Below are 23,129 nucleotides of genomic sequence, written 5' to 3' on the forward strand. Positions count from 1 at the left end.
TTTGACTTTTTTTAACTGTTGATATTTTTCGTCATTTTTTATATCAACACAAAATCAACACAATATCAACAACATTTAATTAACTAACTAATTTAAATTTTTAAATTTTTTTATACTTATTTTTTATTTTTTTCATCATGTTTTCAATTTAATTTTTATTTTTTTATTTTATTTCACGTACAATGTGGTCTTTTTTGTTAATGCTAAAATCAACTAAATATCAACATAACATCAACAGGATATCAACACAATATCAACATTGTAACATTACAATAATTCAACATTATTATTTGTTTTTCACCAACGCTAAAATCAACAAAATATCAACCGAAAATCAACACAATATCAACACTGCAACATTACAATAATTCAACATGATTATTTGTCTTATTCCTCAATGTTAACATATCATTATCCAGTCTCAGTTTAATTTTTATATTTTTAGTTTATTTCACGAAAAATATTATCTTATTTGTTAATGTCAAAATCAAAAAAAATATCAACAGATTATCAACACAATATCAATATAAAATCAACAACACCGTAACATTACAATAATTTATCAATCAACAACCATCAACAAATCGTACTGCAGAATTAAAAAAAATGCAGAAATACAACCAAACACAGTAAAAATGCAGAAATAACAGATTTTTCTTCCATAAAACCATAAAATCATTTTATATAACATGAAAAGATAATCTTTATACATGTTTAATAATGAAAACTTACTATTATATAAAAAAAGTAAACAGAAAAAAAAATTGCAGATCTGAAACGAAGAAGAAGAATAGAAACGATGAACTTCAGATTTGATGAAATCGAAATAAAAAACGGAGATAGTTAAAACGAGCAGAGAAAATGACTTCGATGGCGAGGTAAAGGTGTAACGGCGGAGATGGAGCGCGAAAAACAGATCTGAAGATGCCGATCTACTAAATTAAAGATGCACAAAGATGATTATGGAGAAGAAGAGAAACTTCGTAAAAATTTGAGTTGAGAAAGAGCTGAGAAAGAAATATGAGGAGAGAGAAAATAATTGTAATTGTGAGGGTTTGTTTGAGAGGAGAGGTATATATGTGAACTGTATAAAAGATATTATTTCACCCGTGTACCGTATTTTAGAGATACAAAAATTAGACCTGTATAAAAGTAAAATGTTAGAGAAAGTTGGTTGTTTGTGTAAAAAGCCCTAAAAATTCAGCTAAGAGAAATCTTGAAGCCCTAAGTTGAATTATATTTACATATGTAGACAATAATTTCTCTAATGATCTTAGAGTAAATTTTTTTAAAGTTGCCATATATATTATAATTTACGATTTAATATCTTTTATTTAAAAATTAAATTAAAAACACTATGTTAGGGTCAGTTTTGTTAAAAATTAAGGGCTTTTTTCATTAGTTTTTTTTATTTAAATACACAATCAAAGAAGAAAATATAGCAAAAGCTGAAATGAAAAACTTAAACTAGAAAATACTTTTAATTTTTTCTTATTCCTAAAATAAAAAAAAAATCCTAAAAAACTAAACTACAAACACCGCCCCCGCCGCCGACTTCTTGCCAGCCACCACCCCTACCCTAACACCTATTTGTCCCAATTCGTCTCAAATGACATGTTCATTTGAGACGAACCCATGCAAACGGCTGGGTTTGCCATCTGGAATCGTCTCATATGAACCCAATTTCGTTCGTCAGAGCTTGGGTGTTTTAGGTCTTTTATTTAATTTATAAAACGACGATATTCAGTGTAAAAGGGGTGTTTTATTTTTTCGTTCGCTTTTAAAGATAGAAACAAAACAATTAACAAAATCTGCTAATTGTTTACATAATTGAAAGTGAGAGGCCATTTAATTTAATTTTCAGATATGAAGTATCAAACTGTGAATTATTATAGATCAAATTACTCTTAGATCCCCACATATACAATAATTCACAGTTTGATACCTCTTATTTGAAAAGTCCTATTTAATGGTTCCTCACTTAAAATTCTGTTAACAATTAGAGAATTTTGTTAGTTTTGTTAATAATTTGGTATTCACTTTCAAACGCATTGATACTTCACTTGTAATTTCATTAACGATTTGTTACTTTATTTTTAAATGATTTGAGATTTTATTTTTAATTATATTAATATATAAAAATCTCTGATTGTTTATATAATTGAGAGTGATAGACCATGAAATAAAATTTTCAAATAAAAATATTAAAATATATACGAAAGGTCTTATAATATGTGTTGAATTGTTCATGATTCTAGCTAATTGAAGAAGGCTAAGCTCTTACAAAAGATGATTGGCAAATTGTGGAACTAATGATGCAAATCTAATTGGTTACAATATATAGTGCTTGATATAAATGGACTTCATAAATTTCTATTATATATATATATATATATATTTTTAATAAAATTGATCAAATTTAAAAGAAACTCAGAGGTTGAAGTGTTTATTATAAAAGAAAAAAAGTATCTTGAATATTCATGATAATAATTGATGAATACTGAATCCTATGATAATTACAATGGAGCCAAGTAACAGGAGATCCATTCTCAGATAATACCAGACTCCTAATGGAAGACCTGAATATATGAGGAAGAAGGCCGAATCCACAGGATCCGCCGATGTATCATTCAATAAGACGAAGACTGAATCCCTTATGATCCGCCCAAAGCGCATTAATCCTAAATTCAGACGAATCGCTAGATCTACTATGATATCTCGAAGTATCTTCCTATTTGGACACAATCTCCAACTTGGAAAGATAAGGTATATCTTAGGAAGGCGAGACTATTTAGGAAAACGTTCCTAAATAGGGCTCATGTCTGAATAAGGTAGATCACGCTAAAATCAGGATCAATCCTTACAAAGTAGTATTCACTTACCTACTATAACTCTACAAGGTATGTATTCATCTACTATAAAAGGAGCATGAGGTATGCCTAAAAACACAATTACATTCATATACTCAAAACGCTGCTCAAAGCTCTAAACCGATTTTAGCATTGGAGAGTTAATCGGACAACCATCGTCCGTTAGCTTCTACCCTGTTTTGCAGGTCTCATTCACCGGTTCAGAAGGCAGACTCCATCAGTAATAATAAATTATAGGCCAAACCCTAAAAAATATCAAAACCTTTACAATTTTTATCAGTTATGATCAAATCTTTTAAAATTTACAAATATAATCCGTTTTGCAAATTATGTTTATTTTATAGCTAAATTCAAATCAAGGCTATTTTCTCGCCAACATGACAACCATGTATATATGATTTAATCGCAATAAAATATTAAACATTTGTGTATGTGTTGTAATAAAATGTTTAATTACAATAAAAGAAACCAAACCGATTACAAATGGTTATAAAAGAAAGGCCAAATATTGTAAAAAGCCCCAACATTTTACAAAAGTTCCACGAAATTCATGACCTTTCAATTTTGCCGATTTTATCCAGAACAAATTATTTTGTCTCAATTTTGTCCAACCCTCAATTGACAATCAATTTTGCTGATGTGGCGCCTACGTGGCATGCCACACAATGTGCCAGCATGGCAATAATTAGGTTAAAATGTAAATAAATTATTAATTTTTTTAAAAAAAAATTTACACCCTCAAATTTTATATTGTTTCAACTTAACTTTTATAGTTACCAATTTTATGTTTACAATTTTTTTAAAACATTTTTACCCTTTTCTTCATTTATTTCTTCTCTAAAAAACAAAATTATATATTAAAACTAATTGAATAATCATTCCGTCCCATTGCGGACAAAACTTTTTCCGACAATTGTTTTTTCGGACCAGAGCAGCTCCTCCTATTTTCGATTTTTATTTTTAAATTGACACATTAAATTTTAGTATTTTAAATTAGTTTGGTTGAAAAAACAATTCCGGCGACGGTGATGGATCGACCATAATTTGGTACTTTTTAAGAGCCTAAATCATATTAATATATAAATGTAATATTTTTTTGATAAAATAACATATTTAATTATTTTTAATTTATATAAATATGTTATTCATTTTAGTCTAAGAAGCACAAAAACTTCAATGAAGTTCCGTGTTCCGTTTCAAAACGTTTCGGAAACCGGAAACTCTCAAAAACTCTCGGAAATTCATAAGAAAACTTTTCAGGCCGTTTCTGTAAATAAAAAATATAGGATTATAAAAGAATCTAAAAATATTTCAAAAAATAACTTTTTTAAATCAATTATCACAATTTGTATTGTTTACTTTATCTATAATAAAACTTATTTGTTGGGTTGAATTATGTTTGATTTATTTTATTAATTGGCATAAATATATAATTAAAATTTAATATATGTAACATTATATAATTTATAATATTATAAATATATCTTTATATTTTTATTATTTACACGTTTTCCCCACGTTTCGTGTCTTTTATTTTAAAAATTTGTCGTTTCCCCGTGTCCGTTTCGTGTCGTTTCCGTTTCCCGTTTTCATATCCGTGCTACGTAGATTTTAGTTCATTTCTATAATTGTGGTTTATGATATCACACATAATAAATATTTATAAATGAATTTTAAAATACTAAATTTTAGAGTACGATTAAACTAAAATTGTGGTAGTAAAATTCTAAAATATAAAATATCTCTTTCAACAATTTAAAATAAAAACCCTTAAAACTGTCTTTTTTTTAGGGATTAATAAATTTTTGGTGTGTGAACTTAAAAAAAAAATAACAATATGATGTTTTAACAAAAATTTATAACAATATGATGTCTGAACTTGTTAAATAATTATAAATCAGTTGTTCCAGTCGATATTTCGGTAGCAAGTAAAAACGGTGGTTGGTCACCTGTAAATTTCAACCACGTCATACGCCATACCACCTTTTTCTGAAATAAACCGGCTGAAACAACTAACTTATAATTATTTAACAAATTTAATAACTGGTTTGGTATAAATTTTAGTTGAAACGTCATCTTGTCATTTTTAAAAAGTTCAGACACTAAAATTTTATTAATTTTTTTTTAAGAGTTGACTAACACTCCACTCAATAGGAAAGATAGAGAATTATATCATTTTCCAGTTTGCTTCCTTATTCCTTGGTACAATAAAGCAATTCAACTTTTGGTTTGGTTATTTCCTTTTATCTCTTTGCTCCTTGGTCATCAAATAAGAAAAAATATATTTTAAAATTGCCAAAAGTTGCTACTTGAGGAGAAAAGGAAGAAAAAGGCTATATAGTTGGACCATACCTGCCTCAAAGATAATGTGGCTGCTTTACAAACACAATAGTTTAGATCAAAGTTGAGAAGTAAAAACACATGATTTTTTAAATAATCATTTTAATAATATAAGGAACATTATTTTATTACTTTCTTAAAACACATTGTTTTAAAGCAAGATATTAGCCAAATGTTGGATTCTTGTGCACCTTTTAGTATAATTCAATTTTGGTTAGCTCAATGGCAAAATAACCCTGGGTTCGAGTTTCGCCTTCGTTGGGCGAGAAATTTACAATTGAGCATCGCTCGCTCACTCCGGTTACGGTTGACAGTATTTGTCCGAAAATAATTCGATAAGAAATCCCATCAAGTTATCTACATAAGAAAGTGCCTTCCACTTTGTATGCATTCTGTTTTAAGTAGTCCCACCAGCTTATCTTATTTAGTTGGTGCATAGCATAGTTTAAACCATTTTGCATAGCAGAATCTCCAATCTGTATCATTGATTTAGAGTAGCAAATGATATTAATTTCATTATAAGACAAACTCTATAATGTAAATACACGAAAGACACCAAAATTAGGTTGGAGGTTGAACAATTAGTCCACTATTTTATAGTAAATGGACCAACTTTTTAAGATCTGACAGAAAGCTAAAACTGATAATCAAAAACAAAAACTCTCTTTTAAAAACGAATAAAAAAATTAATTTGGTTCCTAAATTTATAATTAGAGTTTAAGTAATTTATTTTCGATAATTTTAATTGAGTAAGATAATATTTTTATTTTTGACCGGGATATCTAATTTTATCTTTAATTGACAAATCATTTAATTCCGAATCAAAAATTTAGAAATGGGATGAATCGTTTTGCTCTTTTGAAAACAAAATCATACAATGGATTGGGAATATTCTGTCATCATTTTCAATGAGAATTAAATATGAGAAAGCCACATGTCATTAACTATCATTAAACCGCTGAAACCTACGATATATGTGACATAAGAAATCACCATTGACGTGCAATAAACCGAGCATGGCACTCATCAACTAGAGGAAAAGTGGCCGAATGATGTGAACTCTGTGAAAGCTATAAGCAATTTTCTTGTGCCTTAATGCTGTAGTGGGGCTTTCTTTAATCTTCTTACGGCAAAATGGATTATCTGTTATGTCACTGTTCTATCAAGATTCTTTACAATATATAGTGAATATTTTTAGTACCAAGTTGAACTTAAAAAAAAAATCTTTTTTGAGTTAGATATGGAAAAAGCTGTTCGTCTGGTGATTCTTAAAGTACTGTTGATCTTAATATTTGGTGGTTGGGTTGCTGTTTGGATCTTGAAACCTACTCGTTTATGGACTAGAAACTGGAAAGAAGCTGAAGAAAGAGCTAAGCTTACTGTTTTTGGCTATTACGGTCTTGATTTTGCTGTGTACACATTTCCTGTGATTGCTTTGGTCATAATTGGACTTGTTTACTTCAATTTTCTGTCCGAACAGCCAATAAAAAGAAGGTATTAAAAATTGTGAAATTTGATTGATTGTTATTATTACTGCTATTTTCATACTCATTCTTCATAAATTATACAGACAAGCAGGGATTCCAAGTACTGGTTTCTCAAATCCTGTGATAATAAACAGCTTTGTCGGTGTTTTATCTGCCTTAGAAATCTTGGTTCTGCTACTCTTCGTCATCTTTCTGGCATGGACTTTTTATATCCGCGTCTCGAATGATTTCAAGAACTTGAATCCTGCCAAATCCGTCGGCTTGAATTTGTGAGTTTTGACATAGCATCTCGTAAAATTAAGAATCAAAAGTATCATCATTAATTACTGAATGATGTGTTTATGTGTATTTCAGATGGCAGGTCAAATATTTAAGAGTGGCAACTCGATTCGGATTGCTAGCTGAAGTCTGTCTAGCTCTACTGCTTCTGCCAATTTTAAGAGGCTTAGCTTTATTTCAGCTGCTTGGTATTCAATTTGAAGCTTCGGTGAGATACCATGTCTGGCTTGGGACTTCAATGATATTTTTAGCCACTCTTCACGGTGGAAGCACCTTGTTCATCTGGGCCGTCAGCCATCAGATTCAAGACGAGGTAATTTCTTTTCATTTTATTCTCCTTTACGAAGAGAATATAATATAACTATTTGATTGCTATTCGAAAACAGATACGGAAATGGCAGAGAACAGGACGGATATACTTAGCTGGAGAAATAGCTCTTGTTACAGGATTAGTAATATGGATAACTTCACTGCCTCAAATAAGAAGAAAAAGATTTGAAATCTTCTACTACACTCATCATCTTTATATAGTTTTTCTAATTTTCTTTCTGTTTCATACCGGAGATCGTCACTTCTATATGGTTTTCCCTGGAATATTTCTATTTAGTCTCGACAAGCTACTTCGAATCATTCAATCAAAACCCGGCACTTGCGTTCTTTCAGCAAGATTGTTTCCTAATAAAGCTGTAGAACTCATACTGCCAAAGGATCCAAGTATATACTCTTCAGCTGAATTGAATCAAATTTAGTGTTATCAACTTGTGATAGTATATTTATTTAGTACTAATTGCAGGCTTGAAATACACTCCAACTAGTGTGTTATATATGAAGATACCAAGTATATCGAAGTTTCAGTGGCACTCCTTCAGTATAACTTCTTGTTCGAATATTGATGATCAAACTATGTCTGTTATAATTAAAGGCAAGGGAGGCTGGACAGGTTCTGTTCATGACATGATACAGGCAGAAATGGATTCAAATGGTGATCATATTAGTTGCATACCAATAGCAATTGAAGGGCCTTATGGACCTCCCTCATTAGACTTTCTAAGGTATTTTACAACAATAACCAACTTACGGAAACTTATGGAGTCCTACATTTTGGCGTTGTGTTTACATTTCCAGATATGCTTATGAAACTATGAAATCCTATATTTATTACCTATTCTTGTAAAAATGTGGTTTCGTTGTTTCCTGTTTAAGCGCTTCGTCGTTTCAGCATTTCTATTTACGTGCTATATAGATGCTAACTAATTTTTTTTTTAGATACGACAGTCTGTTTCTGATAGCAGGCGGGATTGGGATAACCCCGTTTTTGAGTATCTTAAAGGAAATTGCTTCTGTTCCAAGATCAAATAGACTCCCTTCACAAATACATCTCATCTATGTTGTGAAGAAGTCTCAGGATATCTGTCTGTTGAACTCCATTTCACCTCTGCTACTAAACCAGTCATCGAAACAATTCAGGCTAAAGCTGTCAGCTTTTGTTACCCAAGAAGACAAGAGTACTAATGGAATAACAATAAGAGAGTTATTCAATGATTTATCTCTCGTTCAGACAGTAAACTTCAGCACGAGAGGCTCGAATTATGCGGTGCACGGACTAGAATCTCCACTTTGGATGGCTGTCATAACTGCATTTACTTCGATTGTGTTCCTGGTTTTTCTTATGTGTTTCAACCACATATTTCTTCCTTCAGAAAAGAAAATTTCGACATCAGAAAAAATGGTTGTTCATCAAGAAAAGAAGGGTTCTAAAGAAAAGACCCCATCTTTAATTGTTGACTTTATTCTTCTATCTTCTTTTATCATAGCTATAATATTCACCACTTCTGTTGCAATCATTTTGAGATGGAAAAGGTTCAAGAAAGATATTCCATCTGTCTCCCCAAAACAAGGCGAATTCGAGGAACTAAATTTCGTGGAATTGGGGAGTTCTGTTGAGGAACATGAAATTCATTATGGAGGGAGGCCTAATTTCCAAGGTAATTTCTTTAATTCTTTCAATTCTTACCTAACTAATTTTTGGGAAATTTAATCATGGTGTTTGTGATGTTTACGTAGAAATTTTCTCCAAGTTCTCGATGGAAACTAGAGGATCCGATGTTGGAGTGTTTGTCTGTGGACCTGAAACCATGAAAGAATCAGTAGCTTCTTTATGCCAGCTGAAGTCTCAAGGGTTCAACATTGCTGCTAAAGGAAATAAACCATATTTCACCTTCCATTCCCTTAATTTCACATTCTAGTCCTAAGGTTAGTAGTATGAGTTAGTTTAACACAAGAAATTATTGCTTACAAGTTTATGTATAATAAGAATAAAAATTAATGTGACATAACTTAGATGTTGCTGAATTTTCATTTATCAAGAAATTTAGATGGTCAAACAAAAGTTCAAAGCAGCCTAATTTGCTGATGGATGTTGTTGAAAAATTTGTGAAGATAATGAAAACATTGACATTTTGCACGGGTTGACAAAAACTTAATTCAACTGAAAGATCTTTTTGAATAAATGAAGACATATTTCACATTAGCAATCAAAAGTCAAGTCTGGCCGCAACTGAACAGGGCATGCATGACTCCTACGTTTTTCAATTCTGTTTTATACCAAATCTTAACCGAACTGAATTTATCAATTTGATTCCATTAATCGATTTGATTCGGTGTTCGCACACCCCTCTCCACCACCGCGAGCCAATTCACCGAGCAACTCAGCGGGTGCAGCAGCAGTAATATCCTCACCAAGAAGAACAACAAGAATCTCCTTCATGGTAGGCCTTCTTTGAGGATCAGGGTGACAACAAGCCAGCCCAAGTTTCAAAATCATCTCCATTTCCTCAACACTATACTCCCCTTCAATTCTCTTATCAGCACAATCTACAATCCTCCCTTCAACATACAAATCCCTCGCATATTCAATCAAAACCATATCCTCATCTTCATCTTTACCTATCTCAATCGGCCTTCTCCCGCACGCCACCTCTAGTATCACCACTCCAAAGCTATACACATCGCTCGCAGCTGTCGGTATAGCCACCTTTACCAGCTCCGGCGCCAAGTAACCTAACGTGCCTACTACGCGTGTAGTGTTCGGTACCTCATTTTGACTGTAGAGTTTTGCTAATCCGAAATCTCCAACCCTGCCTCGCATTTCTGAGTCGAGCAATATGTTGCTTGACTTAATATCTCTGTGTATAACTACTTGGTCCCATCCATGGTGAAGATAGTTTAGACCTTCTGCTACATCCGAGAGGATTTGGCGACGTTTTTGCCAGTTCAATAAGTTATTATTCGAGTTGAATATGTAGCGGTCGAGACTTCCATTAGGCATGTAATCGTAAACAAGCATGAGTTCGTTAGATTTTCTGCACCAGCCTCGGAGTTGAACGAGGTTCTTGTGCTGGAGTCTACCCATACTTGATACCTCCGCCATGAATTCTCTTAACCCTTGTTTCGAGTCGTGATTTACGCATTTGACTGCGATTTCCGTATTGTTTGATGAGATGGTTCCTTTGTATACTTTTCCGAACCCTCCTGCGCCCAGAAGCTGATCACTTGAGAAACCTTTGGTAGCTACGGTTAGTTCTTCATGGGAGAATCTATGAGGCCAGTACTCAAGTTCCCAATCTTCCACCTCTTCTTCTTCATCATCTTTCAACTTATTCTTCAACCAAAAAAAGTACACTCCCGAAGCAAAAATTATTACAAAAGCTAAACAACCAACTATAATCCCAGCAATAGCCCCGGTAGATAAGGATTTAGAAGACGACGGGAACGTAAAAACAGGCAGATTAGTCGTGTTAATCTCCCTAGCAACTCCGACATCGCTATAACTCCAAGCTAAAATCCTCCGCGCCTCAACCCAAGTAGTTTTCGAAGCCGAAAATCCAACAAACATGTCAGCTGAAACATAATTAGCAATGATAGGATCCTTATATGACAACGTAGGAACAGAAGGACGTGGCACACCAATAGGAGCAATCGTAACATTTATCTCAAAGTTAGCCCCATCAAACTCAATCCATGCGTGAATATTCTCTCCGGCATACATATCAACAGGCACGAACCCACCAGATGAATTAAAATACCCAGCTTGTGCAGTTTTGGCAGAGTCAGCATTATTCAAATCAATTCCTATATGATTCCCATCCGGGTCGTTAGACTCAGTGTTTCTCCCAGTGTCAAACTCTACCGCGAGCAGTGGAGCTGGAGGAGGTACGGTGGCGTTACTGAAGATACCGAAGTACTGGCTAGCAAGTGCGTTAGGTGGGTCTGTCCAGTTTGAGAGAACAAAGGTGAGGCCGAAGCCTGGAGATGTGGGTATCTCTGGTAAAATTGAGAAGACAAAGGAAGTTGAAAATGATAAGAGGGTTGTGGAGTTTTGAGATGGTTTGATTCGGATTCTTGATGGGTAAAAAGCACGGCCGAGGGAGAACTGGTTGGTGTCGTTGATGAGGTGGATGACTGATGAGTCGATACGGGCGTCGCCGATTAGAGTGATGTCGGGATTTGTGGCGTTGAAGGAGTTGAAGAGGAAGTCGAGAGCTGAACAGGGAAGTGAAATATAGAGGAAGAGGAGGAGGAGGAGAAGGGGGAGAGTTGGTGACGGCGGCATCTCATGTCAGATTCCGGTGAAGGGCGGAGAGATTTGAGAGAGGGGGAAGTGGTGAAAATGGTTTTAGGATTATGATTAGTCAACTGAGGTGGTTAGTTTTAAGCAAAATTGAAGAGGTTTGAATTAGTCAATAAACATTTATTGTCTGGTCTCAATTCTGGATGTTTTTTTTAATATTTATGATTAAGTTAGGTGAAATCGATTACTTAATTGTATATCATCTACTTGATTGGTTACTGTATATACTGTAACACTCTTACAGCTGGCCTTTTTTGGCTGCTAATCTAGCAGAAGAAGTTCAAAACAAAGAAGAATTGATCAACTCAGAATTGCAGTTTGCTGTTTGCTTTATGGTCCAAAAGTATTAGAAAAAGTTGAACTTTTATAAACCTACATTTTCCCCTAAAAGAGAAAAATAAAAAAAGTAAAACTTACATTTTCAATAAACTTGTTCATATGTATGGTATCTGTCTGGCCCATTCAAGCCCATCAACCTATGGCTGGACTTGGACAATAACCTTTTGTCCCAAACTCGGCTCGGGTTGAACCTGAAAAATGTCCGCTATTTTATAAGCAAGCTAGAGCTTTTATTTTTCACTATGATTTTTTTATATGACAAAATAATTTTTATACTCATTTAAATTTTGTTATTATGGTGATAAGTATAATAATAATAATATATATGTCCATGAGTAATTGATTAAATAGAAAATTAATATAATAAATTTTAATTTTATTTTGATCGTATGAGTTATCTAATATCAAAAATAACTAATTGTATACTCTTTTAAAATTAAAATAATAATTAAAAATTAATAAAAATATTGTTATCGGCTCGTGTTATGAGATGTTTGATCAGGTCTTATAATGAGACCTTCATTTTCAGTTGATGAGGCATGAACTTAAAAAGAAAGTTGTTGCAACCGAATTGAACCGAATATCTAAAGATGATCATAGAAAGCATGTATTTGTACTTTGTAATAGGTTGTTTTTTTATGAATAGTGTTTATTTCACACATTAGTTGTACCATGTTATATTTACAACAAATAATGAGCATTTGCAATAATTTTTTTTTATTTATTACTTATCTTTTTAATCATTACAAATTTTATACGACTAACCCATAATTAGTTTATTGTACAAATAAAATGACAACGATTGTATTAAATAAATTTTCCTTACGGAGACAATTAGTATAAACCCCCCTGAAAAATTTCGCACCCCATCATAAAAGAGTAAAAGTTGACTAAATCATCCTATACAATTTTGTTTGAATATTGATGATACATTATATAGCCCCCTCAATTCCTTATTCCTTATTGATTGATGTTTAAATTTTTTATGTTTAAACTTAAAATTGTAACTAAAAAGTATACCATACAAGTTATGTCAAGTTATTTTTGCAATAAACTAACGAGCTATCTATAACATTAGAGTATTTAATGCTTAGTTAATTTTATATATTATAAATATTTTATCCGCTTGTTGTACGCAAGATGAGACAATTGTTATATTAGATAAATATTCAATATTATATTATCTTTATAATAACTCCTACAATCACTAATCTATTTTCAAATATGATTTAATAGATGACAGTAACATAAAGAAGACATAGTTAAAATGCATTCGATAAATGAAATGTCATATAAATTGAAATGATTTTTTTAATCTAAAACGTCAATTAATATAAAAATAAAGGAATTATTTGTATAGCCAATGCTAGCTGTGCAACAGTTGGTTCAGTCATAAAATCAATTAAAAATATATGCTCGATTTAATTTTTAAAATCTTAATAAGTAAATAAAACTGGCTGAAATTTTATTATGAGATTAAATTTTAGGCCTAATGTCTTAAAAAACCCCGACCTTTTAACTCCTTTTCAATCATACCCTGACGTTGAAAATTTGTCAATTTTACCCTATTTTGCATTTTTGTGTTTCAATTGTACCCTGAAAAATTAAATTAACGTCTTTTGCGTTTGGAAGTTTGTTTAAAACATTCTCCATGTCTCGCATATATTAATTGTATTTTTTTAAAATTTATTTAAATTTAGTTAAATTAATTAAGAATTTAAATTAGTGTTAATTTGATTATGGTTTTTAGTTAGTTTTTAAAAATAAAGGACTTATTTGTACTATTTTGAATAAAAAAAAATTTAATTTTATGTTTATACTTAATTAATTGAATGATTTCATCATTTAAGTAAAAAAATTAACAAAAATTAAAATATTGGGGTACAATTGAAAACGGAAAATTCAAAAGTGGGTAAAATTGATAAATTTTCAACGTCGGGGTGGAATTGAAAAAAAGTTTAAAGGTGAGGGGTTTTTGAGTGATTAGGCCTAAATTTTACTATTGAACTAAAAAGTTTCATTTAGTTTGATTCAACCAAAAACCAATTTTTTTTATTAATCATATCAGCAAGTTGCAATAACAATCCACATCAGTTATCCAGCAACAGAACAACAACCTACACAAACCGCCAGGAACGAATATAAGGTAGGTTCGGACAGTGTCTAAAGTCCCACCTCAAAGTTTTTTTTAAAATTACCTTTTACAAAAATCAATAAACAAATAAATTATTAAAAGTGTCATACATCAGATTTTTAATAATTATATTTTTATAATATATACATCTTGTGGTATTCTATTTAACATTTTTAATTAAAATAATTCCCTTCCCGAAATTCTAATCTTACTTCGTCACTGCATATAGTAAGTAGCAACAATTCATCAAACGTTATAGTTTCATTATATAATCTGTTAAGTTATTTGGTTTTTTATCATCAAAATCAAACCTGACTATTTAAATAGTCTTTTTCAAATGGTAAATCAAAATTATCAAAAAGCACTTCAATTCAATTAGTTTAGTTTGTTTTGGTAACTAGTGTTAACATATTAATCCATTGGTTAAGGTTTCTCAGTGCATTTATGAGGTCTCGGTAGTTTCAATAGGTCAGTCGTTTTAAAACACTATAAAATCTAAAATGTCCAGCTACTAATCATTGTACTTATCCATAGGCCGGGTTTAAGCCGGGCCGGCTAATTATTTTTTACGTAAGCTCAAGTACGGCCAAGTTCGGGTTTCAAATTCTCTATATAAGCCATATGCCCTTACGCTCTATATATGTGGGGAATACGGCTTTTTCGAACTTATATAAATAAGAGAAATTTAGAAAAAATACTCCAATTTCTAAAATATTTATAAAAATTACCTCACACACTAAAAGTTACGTTTTATACTCTCGGTTTTTTGACCCTTTATATTTATACTCTTAATGTCTTTTTATTTATATATTTACTCTATTAATTACTCTAATTCCATCTAAACTTTTAACTTTTACTCTTTTTCTTTTCCATAATCGTTTTCCTAGCGACATCAATGATTCCTCCAATTACAGTCACCGCCACCATCTTTATGGGCTTAATGATTATCGGTCTTTTTTGCTGCCGATGATCACCGTATTTGTTTGGTATTTACAAAAGACGGCGGCGGCGGAACGGAAAGCGGTGGATGGATAAGAGATTCAATTAGGTTGACAGTAGAAGAGAATTTAGAGGAAGCGTGTAGGTAAAGGTGATCTCTTGCGGCGGCAGTGGAGGCGATTTTCGTCGGCCTCAGTTAATTGGAAGCAGTGGATGGATGATATGTTCGGTTACGGCGACACTAGTGGTAACCAATCTTTTTAATGAAATTAGAGATTTAATTTCATTTTTTAAGTGGATTTTGATTTTGCATATTACTATCATTTCAAGGTTTCCCTTTAGACTGAGAATGTTACGCTTTTCTACAGTTAGCTGTTTTTGCCGTTCTTTTTTTTTTTTTTGCGATTTGTAGGAAATAAAACTTCAAGAATAAGATTGTTGCGGCTGTTTAATTAATGTAATTGGGTAGGGAAGAGATGAGTAAAGTTGAAACTTAGGATTACATTTCATGCTTGACAGTAGAGACTATAGTTATCATGGTATTTTGGTTCTGATGGAGTACAAGTTGTTCTACTAATTCAGAGGTGGGCTTTATGCCATCAGAATTAGAAATGTTGATTCAGTGATAAGCAACTTATGTTAAATTTCACTTTTTTTGTTAATCTGTATGAGTTATTCTATCATGGACCTACTATGATTTTTTGGCTCATGTCTTCACTTTTATCTTTGCTTATCATAGATGCCAAGAATAGCGATTACATGTTCAATTAGAATTCTTTGATTACATGTTCTATTAGTTGCCTAATTAATTGAATTGATGGAACATAATTGTGATACCCAGTTGATCTCTATAGTCTCTGTGTGTGTGTTTATCCCTTTCTATTAATACATTCAGATGTAATTTACTATCTATGGAAGCTTTGGTGACATCTATGTCGTTACTTGTGCAATTTTCAGTACAATTTATCATTTATGTTTTTCAAAAGATGGTATAACTAAAAATAAATTAAATGCTGAATTTTCTATTTATTATTTTTAACTTTTTTTTCTTTAATGTGCAAAATATGATAATTGAGGAGGAATATCATTTTTTTTTAGCTTACACTTGGTTTCTCTAAATTGTAGTTTTGTCAGCTTCGATGCTAGATTCTGATGCTAGTATGTTGGTGATACTTGCTCACTTTTATCTATTCCAATGCTACAAATAAGTGAATTTAGGAGGACGGAAAGAAGGTTGTTTTAGAGGATGGAAAGAAGGAAACTAAAGAGGTTGAACTTCTACAGAACAAGAATGAAGATGACGGTGGAAACACCAACTTTAGTTGAAACCAACCAAAAATGTGATTAACATTGTTATTTACTCACTTTTGTTCTCGATTGGTAATTTGAATTATTTAGAGCTATAATACATTCTTAGTTAAACAATAAGCATTTTATAGATTGTTTGAATTAAATCAGAACTTCTATTGCATTATGATTTCTTTTTGCTTCTCATTTTTTTTACCTACAATACATTTATGATAATATTATAATAAGCTTCTGATTATATTAATGACAATGTTATGATAATGTAATGATAAGGTTATGATAAAGTACATGAAATAAATTTACATAAAAGATTATGATAATATACTGACATAATTATGATAATATTATGACAAGTCTATGATAAAAGTTATGATAAAGATAATATTATAATAAAGAAATAAAAAATAATTTATGCAATTTTTTTAGCAAGGTTATAATAAAATTATTATAAGATTACGATAAAATACGTAAAATAATTTTGCATAATACGATAATGATAATATTACGATAATATTTTGATAATATTATAATAAGGTTATGATAAGATTATAATAAGGTACATAAAATAAATTAGCATAATAAGATTATGATAAAATTATGATCATATTTTGATAATATTATAATAACCTTATGATAATCTTATGATTATTTTATGATAAAATTAGAAATGAAAAATAATTTATGCATTTTTTTGATAAGGTTATGATAATATTATTATAATGTTATGATAAGATTACGATAAAGTACGTAAAATACACTTCCATAATAAGATTATGATAATATTTTGATAATATTATAATAACCTTATGATAATCTTATGATTATTTTATGATAAAATTAGAAATGAAAAATAATTTATACAATTTTTTTGATAAAGTTATGATAATATAATTATAATGTTATGATAAGATTATGATAAAGTACGTAAAATATAATAATATTATGATAAAATTTTGATAATATTATGATAATGTAATGATAATATTATAGTAAGACTATGATAATATTATTTATGATAATGTAATGATAATATAATGATAATATTATGGTAAGACTATGATAATATTATTTATGATAATGTAATGATAATATCATGATAATATAATGATAATATTTATGATAATATTTTATGATAATATTTTATGATAATGGATGATAATAAAATGATAATGTAATGATAATATTGTGAGAAGGTTATAATAATATTTTTTTATGATAATATAATGATAAGTTTATGATAATATTTTAAATGATAATATTATTATAAAGTAATGATATTTTTATGATAATGTAATGATAATATTATAATAAGATAATAATATATATTATCTGATAACGTAATGATAATGTACTGATAATATTATGAGAATGTGATGATAATATTTCAGGTTAATGTCAAAAATATTCAATAATGTGATAATATAACGATATCATGAGAAAATGCATTGCAACCTATACATTATCTCTTAATATAAATGAAAATGAAACTGAATTCATTAGAGCAGGTATACTATAATTTAACTATCTCATCCCACACTTCAAAGTTAAAATATAATTTTATTTTGATTATAATTTTTCCTTCCAGAACTCAAAAATGTCACTGTTTACCAAGCTTTCCAAATACACCCGCACGATCAACCTAAATTTCCTCGTCCACCGTCTCCACTTCATGAACAACACACCGAAAAATACCGTCTACGACGGTCCTAAAACAATTTTATGAATTTTTAAAATCGTATTCCATATTAATTTTCTATAAATTTTTAAATCTGAAATTGAGATAATCAATTTTAATTAATTGCGAGCTTAAATTAAAATTAAATTGCAAAAACATTTATTTTTTTATAGAAAAACAATTTAATTCTAATAATAGTATTGATATTTTTGATAATTGTAGTTGCATGCAGCCTTAATGCAAGTTAAGAAGAAAAATAAATTTATTTTGTCTAATTAATTTAGTAATAAAAAAATACAGTGAGCTAGCTATAGAATGTGGTTGTGCTTTTAGTTGCAGGTGTTGCATGTGAGGGGGTTGCGTGTCAGAGAGAAAGAGAAAATGAGAATATTGTCAGAGCATATGGTACTATTTGGAGTAAAATTAAAACTTTTGGACACGGCAGAGTAAAAACACTAAATCATCAGAATTGTGATGTATTTTTATTAACTTTTCCGTGTTGAGGTATAAAATCCTATTATTTTTGTATTTTAGGTAAATTTCTAAATTTCTCTATAAATAATTATATAAAATGAAAAATTGAGCCCGCCAAAAAATAGCGGATTTTTTTGACTTCGGACCGAATTTAAGACAAAAAATCACAATCCAAGTCCGGTCCTATAGGACGGACGTGGACGGATACCCACTTTACGGTCTAGTGACCACTACAACTAACCTAATTAAATTCTAGCTTAGATTAAATAAAATATATTAAAACATAGCCGATGCGACTTTTGGAAAGTGGGAAGCTAGCCGAGTCAATCCTCTAATATAAATCAATCAAGATGATGGAAATCTTCCACATACATTTCACACTTTCAGTTAATTGCCACTTGCCATGGCATTTCAAAGTGCAAGACCTGAACTTTATGCTTTGTAAATCGGCCTATATTATTCCTATCAGATTATGTTAATATTCCATAACTATCTTGCTTTAGCACATTCCAAATCCTAAGTTCAATCAACATGCAACACAAGGGTAATTAATCTATAAACATATCAAAAAGGAAAACACAAATGTCTCTACCTCTTCAGCAATGGAAGCGCCTCATGTTCTAGAATCTAGCAACACATTTAACATGATGGGCCCTAAGAAAACATAAAGCCTTTTGCATGGCCCAACTGTAATATCCCGTATTTTTGAATTAATTTTTTTTAAATTTTAATTTATTTTTTTTTACATTCCGTCAAACTTTAAGTAATTTATTATTATTATTATATATTTTATTAAATTTTATTTGAGTCGTTCATTAATTAAGTCGTGGTTCGATTCGTGTTCGTTTTGAGTTGAGTCAGTTTAGCCCATGAATTATCAAATTCATGTAAAGCCCATGCAACCCATGCATGTATTCTTCAAGCCCATTTAAACCTACTCCTTTCTATTTCAAATAGATACAGCAGCATATTGCTGCGTTTTGTTTTTTTTTTTTCTTACTTCCTCATAAGTTACGTTATCTAAACCCTAAATCATTCCCTCATTCACTACAAACCCTAGCCGTCATATTCTTCCTCGTGATTCACTGATTTCATATGTCCAAAACTCCTCTCCAATTGCTGAAATAATTCGGTAAGTTTATCTCTTTAATTTCAGTTTCGTTCGATTATCGTCACGTCTCGTTTCTTAGCTCGTTCTTGTCGTTTTAGCATCGACTTGGGATCCGTCTCGCCATAGACATAGTAGACACCACCTTCTACAATTCTAAGCTTTATTTTCGTCAAGCGGTACGTAAATCTCTCTGTTATTAGCGCCGTCGATTTATTGTTTTTAAGAGTTATTGTTGACTGTTGGTTTTTGGGTTTACTGCCGATGGGTTCCTACCTTCTAGGGTTAAAATTGTTGTTCCTAAGGTTGTTAAGAGAGGTGTTTTGTTCATAACAAATTGAATTAACCTTGCTGATTCTTGTTTTTGCTCATTGGCTCCGAATTTGTTAACTGAAACCATTACGATGACTATTCTTTTATTGTTCAGACCTTTGTTCTTGTTTTAATTACTTGAGTTAAATATTTCGTTTTAGATTGTAGGAATGGTTATGAGTGTTGATTGGTTGAAGGGCGACGTCGATGTTAGCCTTGTCCTGTTCGTTTTTGATTATGGCTATTTGGACTCTTTATTTTCTGGGTCTCTATAATTCGTTGGAGTTTATATATATCAGTTCGTGTGATGAAGAAATTGTTTGGTTGTGTTATTGCACTCCTTAATTAATATTAAACTTTTAAATGTTGGGACAAATTAATGTCTTGGCGGCAATAATTATTCAAAATGGTGGCTACTTCCTTTTCTTTGGATATGTTTTGTTTTTATAATGTTATGATCCAAATTGAATTTATTTATCATATTCAAATGTATTGGTTACTCTTTATTTTGTTGCTGTTTCAAATGGGTTGGGTTGGATGCCATAATTTCATTTGCTAGTTATTAAAATCAATATAAGATTATAATAATTTATATAAGATTATAAATTGTTATTTTTACCGATTTTGAAGTTGGACTTTCGATTATCGTTTTAATTTCTATATTATAAATTGACTACATTTTTTTTTAAATCTGAAAAATGATATTGTTTATTTATGGTTTGGTATTAATAATTATACCCTAAACACGATAATTACTTTATAGCCTAAATTCATATAATTACTTGGGTAATTATTGTTTGATTTAAATTTCGGCTTGACGTGCCAATTTGACTAGTTTACTTTTTAACATTTAATTATTTTTCTTAACTCATTTTAGTTAAGTAATTTGTCGATAACTATTGGTTGCTTGTGTTTTAAGCCATTGAGTTCCGTTTTAATATTTAATTATTATTTTATCAAAAGTACTATTTAGAATTATAAACTGTGGTTTATATTTTTGATAAAATATTTGGGTCGGGTTAGACTTGAGTCGCCCGACATGTGAGGTTAGCTTGGTAGTTATCGGTAACTCGGCTAATCCACTAATTGAAAATTTATTTAATTTATTACTTAAACATTATTTAAATAATATTTTATGAATTGGATTTTAAAGCGAGAACTCAATAGACTTGTTTTATTTAGGCATTATAATTTATTTGAGTATTGTGTTTACTCGGTGTGGCTTTTACCTGACTTGTTGTTTGTGCTAGTCCTACGTGATGTCTAGTACTATCTAGAGTTAGGGTCTATTTTTAATTAGTATTTTTAAACTTTGTCTAGACTCGTCGATTGTTCGTACTTCAGAGGCGAACCAGAATTAGATTGCTTGCCAGGTTTCACGTGGAATAGCAAGCAGTGAGTTTATATCTCTATTTACCTCTTTATTAAGAAAGTATTATATTTTGTATATATATGTATAAACAGCTTTTGAACTGTTTTCGGCATTGTGGATTTGATTTGGAACGTGCTACTCGATGGGCATCATCGAGACTGCGTGCGCACCGGTAATGATTATGGTATTGAGGTAGGTTTGAGATACGTCTCACCTTAGTGAGGGCACCGGTGGAAGATACGTCTCCTGGGCTCACTATTTATTAAGTGATAGTCGGGGATCGGTTATTGAGATACGTCTCACCGGCACGACAATGGATTTAGAATTGTGGTTTAGGGTTTTATTGATAATCCATAATGAAAATGTTTTATTAAACGTTTTTAAAGGTTTTAAACTTAATAAATGTAAATGGTTATATAAACTCTACTCAGTAAATCTGACCCCGTTGTTTTCCCAAATTTTCCAGGTTTATGATTTGAGCATTTGTCGATCTCCGTTTCTTCATTCTCGGAGGTTCTTTATTTATTTCAGAATAAAGTGTTGAACTATTTTAAACTCTTAGACCGCAGTAGTAGTTTCAGATTATTCATGTCTTAGTCTTACGTTTATTGTTTTGACTATTATTTGTTGGATTGGTCCAACTATTACTTTATCGCTTTTGGCATGATTACAGTATTTATGGTATTTATATTATATAGCCATACTGTTGGAGATTATTTTGAGATAAGCGTACTTTAAATATATGTTGTTTATATGTACTGCTAGACTAGGCTGAAGTCTCGGTTGCCCCCGAGCATGTGGTTTTTCTGCAGGTACATTGTTTTAACTGTTAAGTTGGTTATCCGTAAGGCTTGCTACGGGTTTTGGTACAACCATACCCATACCCTAGCGCCGGTCACGATTCATGAAAATGGGTCGTGACAAACTTGGTATCAGAGCTTTGGTTTCAAACCAAGGCCTTTTTCATGTTATGTGCTTATTGTTTTGGCATGATAAGTGGTCGTTGTGTCTTAGGAACTACTGCGGAATTAGGATTCGTGTCTTGTCTTTTGAAACGTCATCTTTTATTTTCAAATTTTCTGCCTACACCTATAGGATGGTGTCGAGTCAATCGTGTCATATTTGATCTTATGTTAAGATTTTATGTGATAACTGTTATTTCACTTAAGTGATCCTTTTAATTGCTTTTGATTTCTCGGAAAAATCTTATGATTGGTAATTTTTCTAAATTCATACTTGGCTATGACGTTGTTTATCTTATCATGTTGATGTGGCATTTGATCGAGTAATAAACTTTAATTTTATGCCTTTAACGGTTTTATAACGCTGGGTTATTTGGTGAATAGTTTTGGCTTTGGCCGAGAACAAAAAAAAAATTTCGTTAGGTTTTGGCTTTGTTTATGGTATAAATGATTTTTATAGTAAAATTGTTTATCACGTTTTGTGACTTTACGTTGCTGACCTCATATTGGTTTAGAAATTCTTTAGTAAAAATTATTTTGGTCTAACAGGTGTTTTGGACATAAGAGTCAAATGAGTAGTCTGAGCATGATAACTTAAAAGTTGATTTTCATTACGTTGCCACTAAAATAATTTTTCTCGTATTTCAAATTTACTTTGACTGGTTATTCCAAAAGAGTTATTTAATAAATAAAATTATTTTGTAAGGTGATACCATATTAAAGATTTAAAATACTTTTGAAATTTTATCGTTTGGCGGTTTATCGACACCTTGGTGTTGTTGGTCGTAATTACTTTTTTTGCTATTTTTTTTTCGAAGTATGTTTTTTAATAGGTTAATTAAATTTTTCAGATGTCTCACTTGGGTGATGACTTGATGTTGTTACTTTGGTGTTGTCGAG

General features: G+C 30.9%; 2 protein-coding genes across 3 annotated transcripts; one reads left to right on the plus strand and one right to left on the minus strand.

The window, feature by feature from the left end:
* Window positions 1–6,170: 6,170 nt before the first annotated feature.
* On the plus strand, window positions 6,171–9,328 carry LOC126672463 (ferric reduction oxidase 8, mitochondrial). Of its 2 annotated transcripts, none has more exons than XM_050366414.2 (7): window positions 6,171–6,704; window positions 6,781–6,966; window positions 7,052–7,289; window positions 7,363–7,690; window positions 7,770–8,028; window positions 8,252–8,961; window positions 9,041–9,328. In XM_050366414.2, the coding sequence occupies exons 1-7, from the start codon at window positions 6,451–6,453 to the stop codon at window positions 9,220–9,222; spliced, it is 2,157 nt and encodes a 718-aa protein (XP_050222371.1). In that variant the 5' UTR covers window positions 6,171–6,450; the 3' UTR covers window positions 9,223–9,328. The 2 variants fall into 2 exon arrangements, with proteins under 2 accessions (XP_050222371.1, XP_050222370.1); XM_050366413.2 differs by having other exon boundaries at window positions 6,173–6,704; window positions 8,243–8,961.
* A 116-nt stretch (window positions 9,329–9,444) lies between these two features.
* On the minus strand, window positions 9,445–11,750 carry LOC126672464 (L-type lectin-domain containing receptor kinase S.1). Its single transcript, XM_050366415.2, has one exon. The coding sequence runs from the start codon at window positions 11,586–11,588 to the stop codon at window positions 9,606–9,608; it is 1,983 nt and encodes a 660-aa protein (XP_050222372.1). The 5' UTR covers window positions 11,589–11,750; the 3' UTR covers window positions 9,445–9,605.
* Between the last annotated feature and the right edge of the window lie 11,379 nt (window positions 11,751–23,129).

Source organism: Mercurialis annua, linkage group LG3 (genome assembly GCF_937616625.2).
Source record: "Mercurialis annua linkage group LG3, ddMerAnnu1.2, whole genome shotgun sequence".
Lineage (NCBI taxonomy): Eukaryota > Viridiplantae > Streptophyta > Magnoliopsida > Malpighiales > Euphorbiaceae > Mercurialis > Mercurialis annua.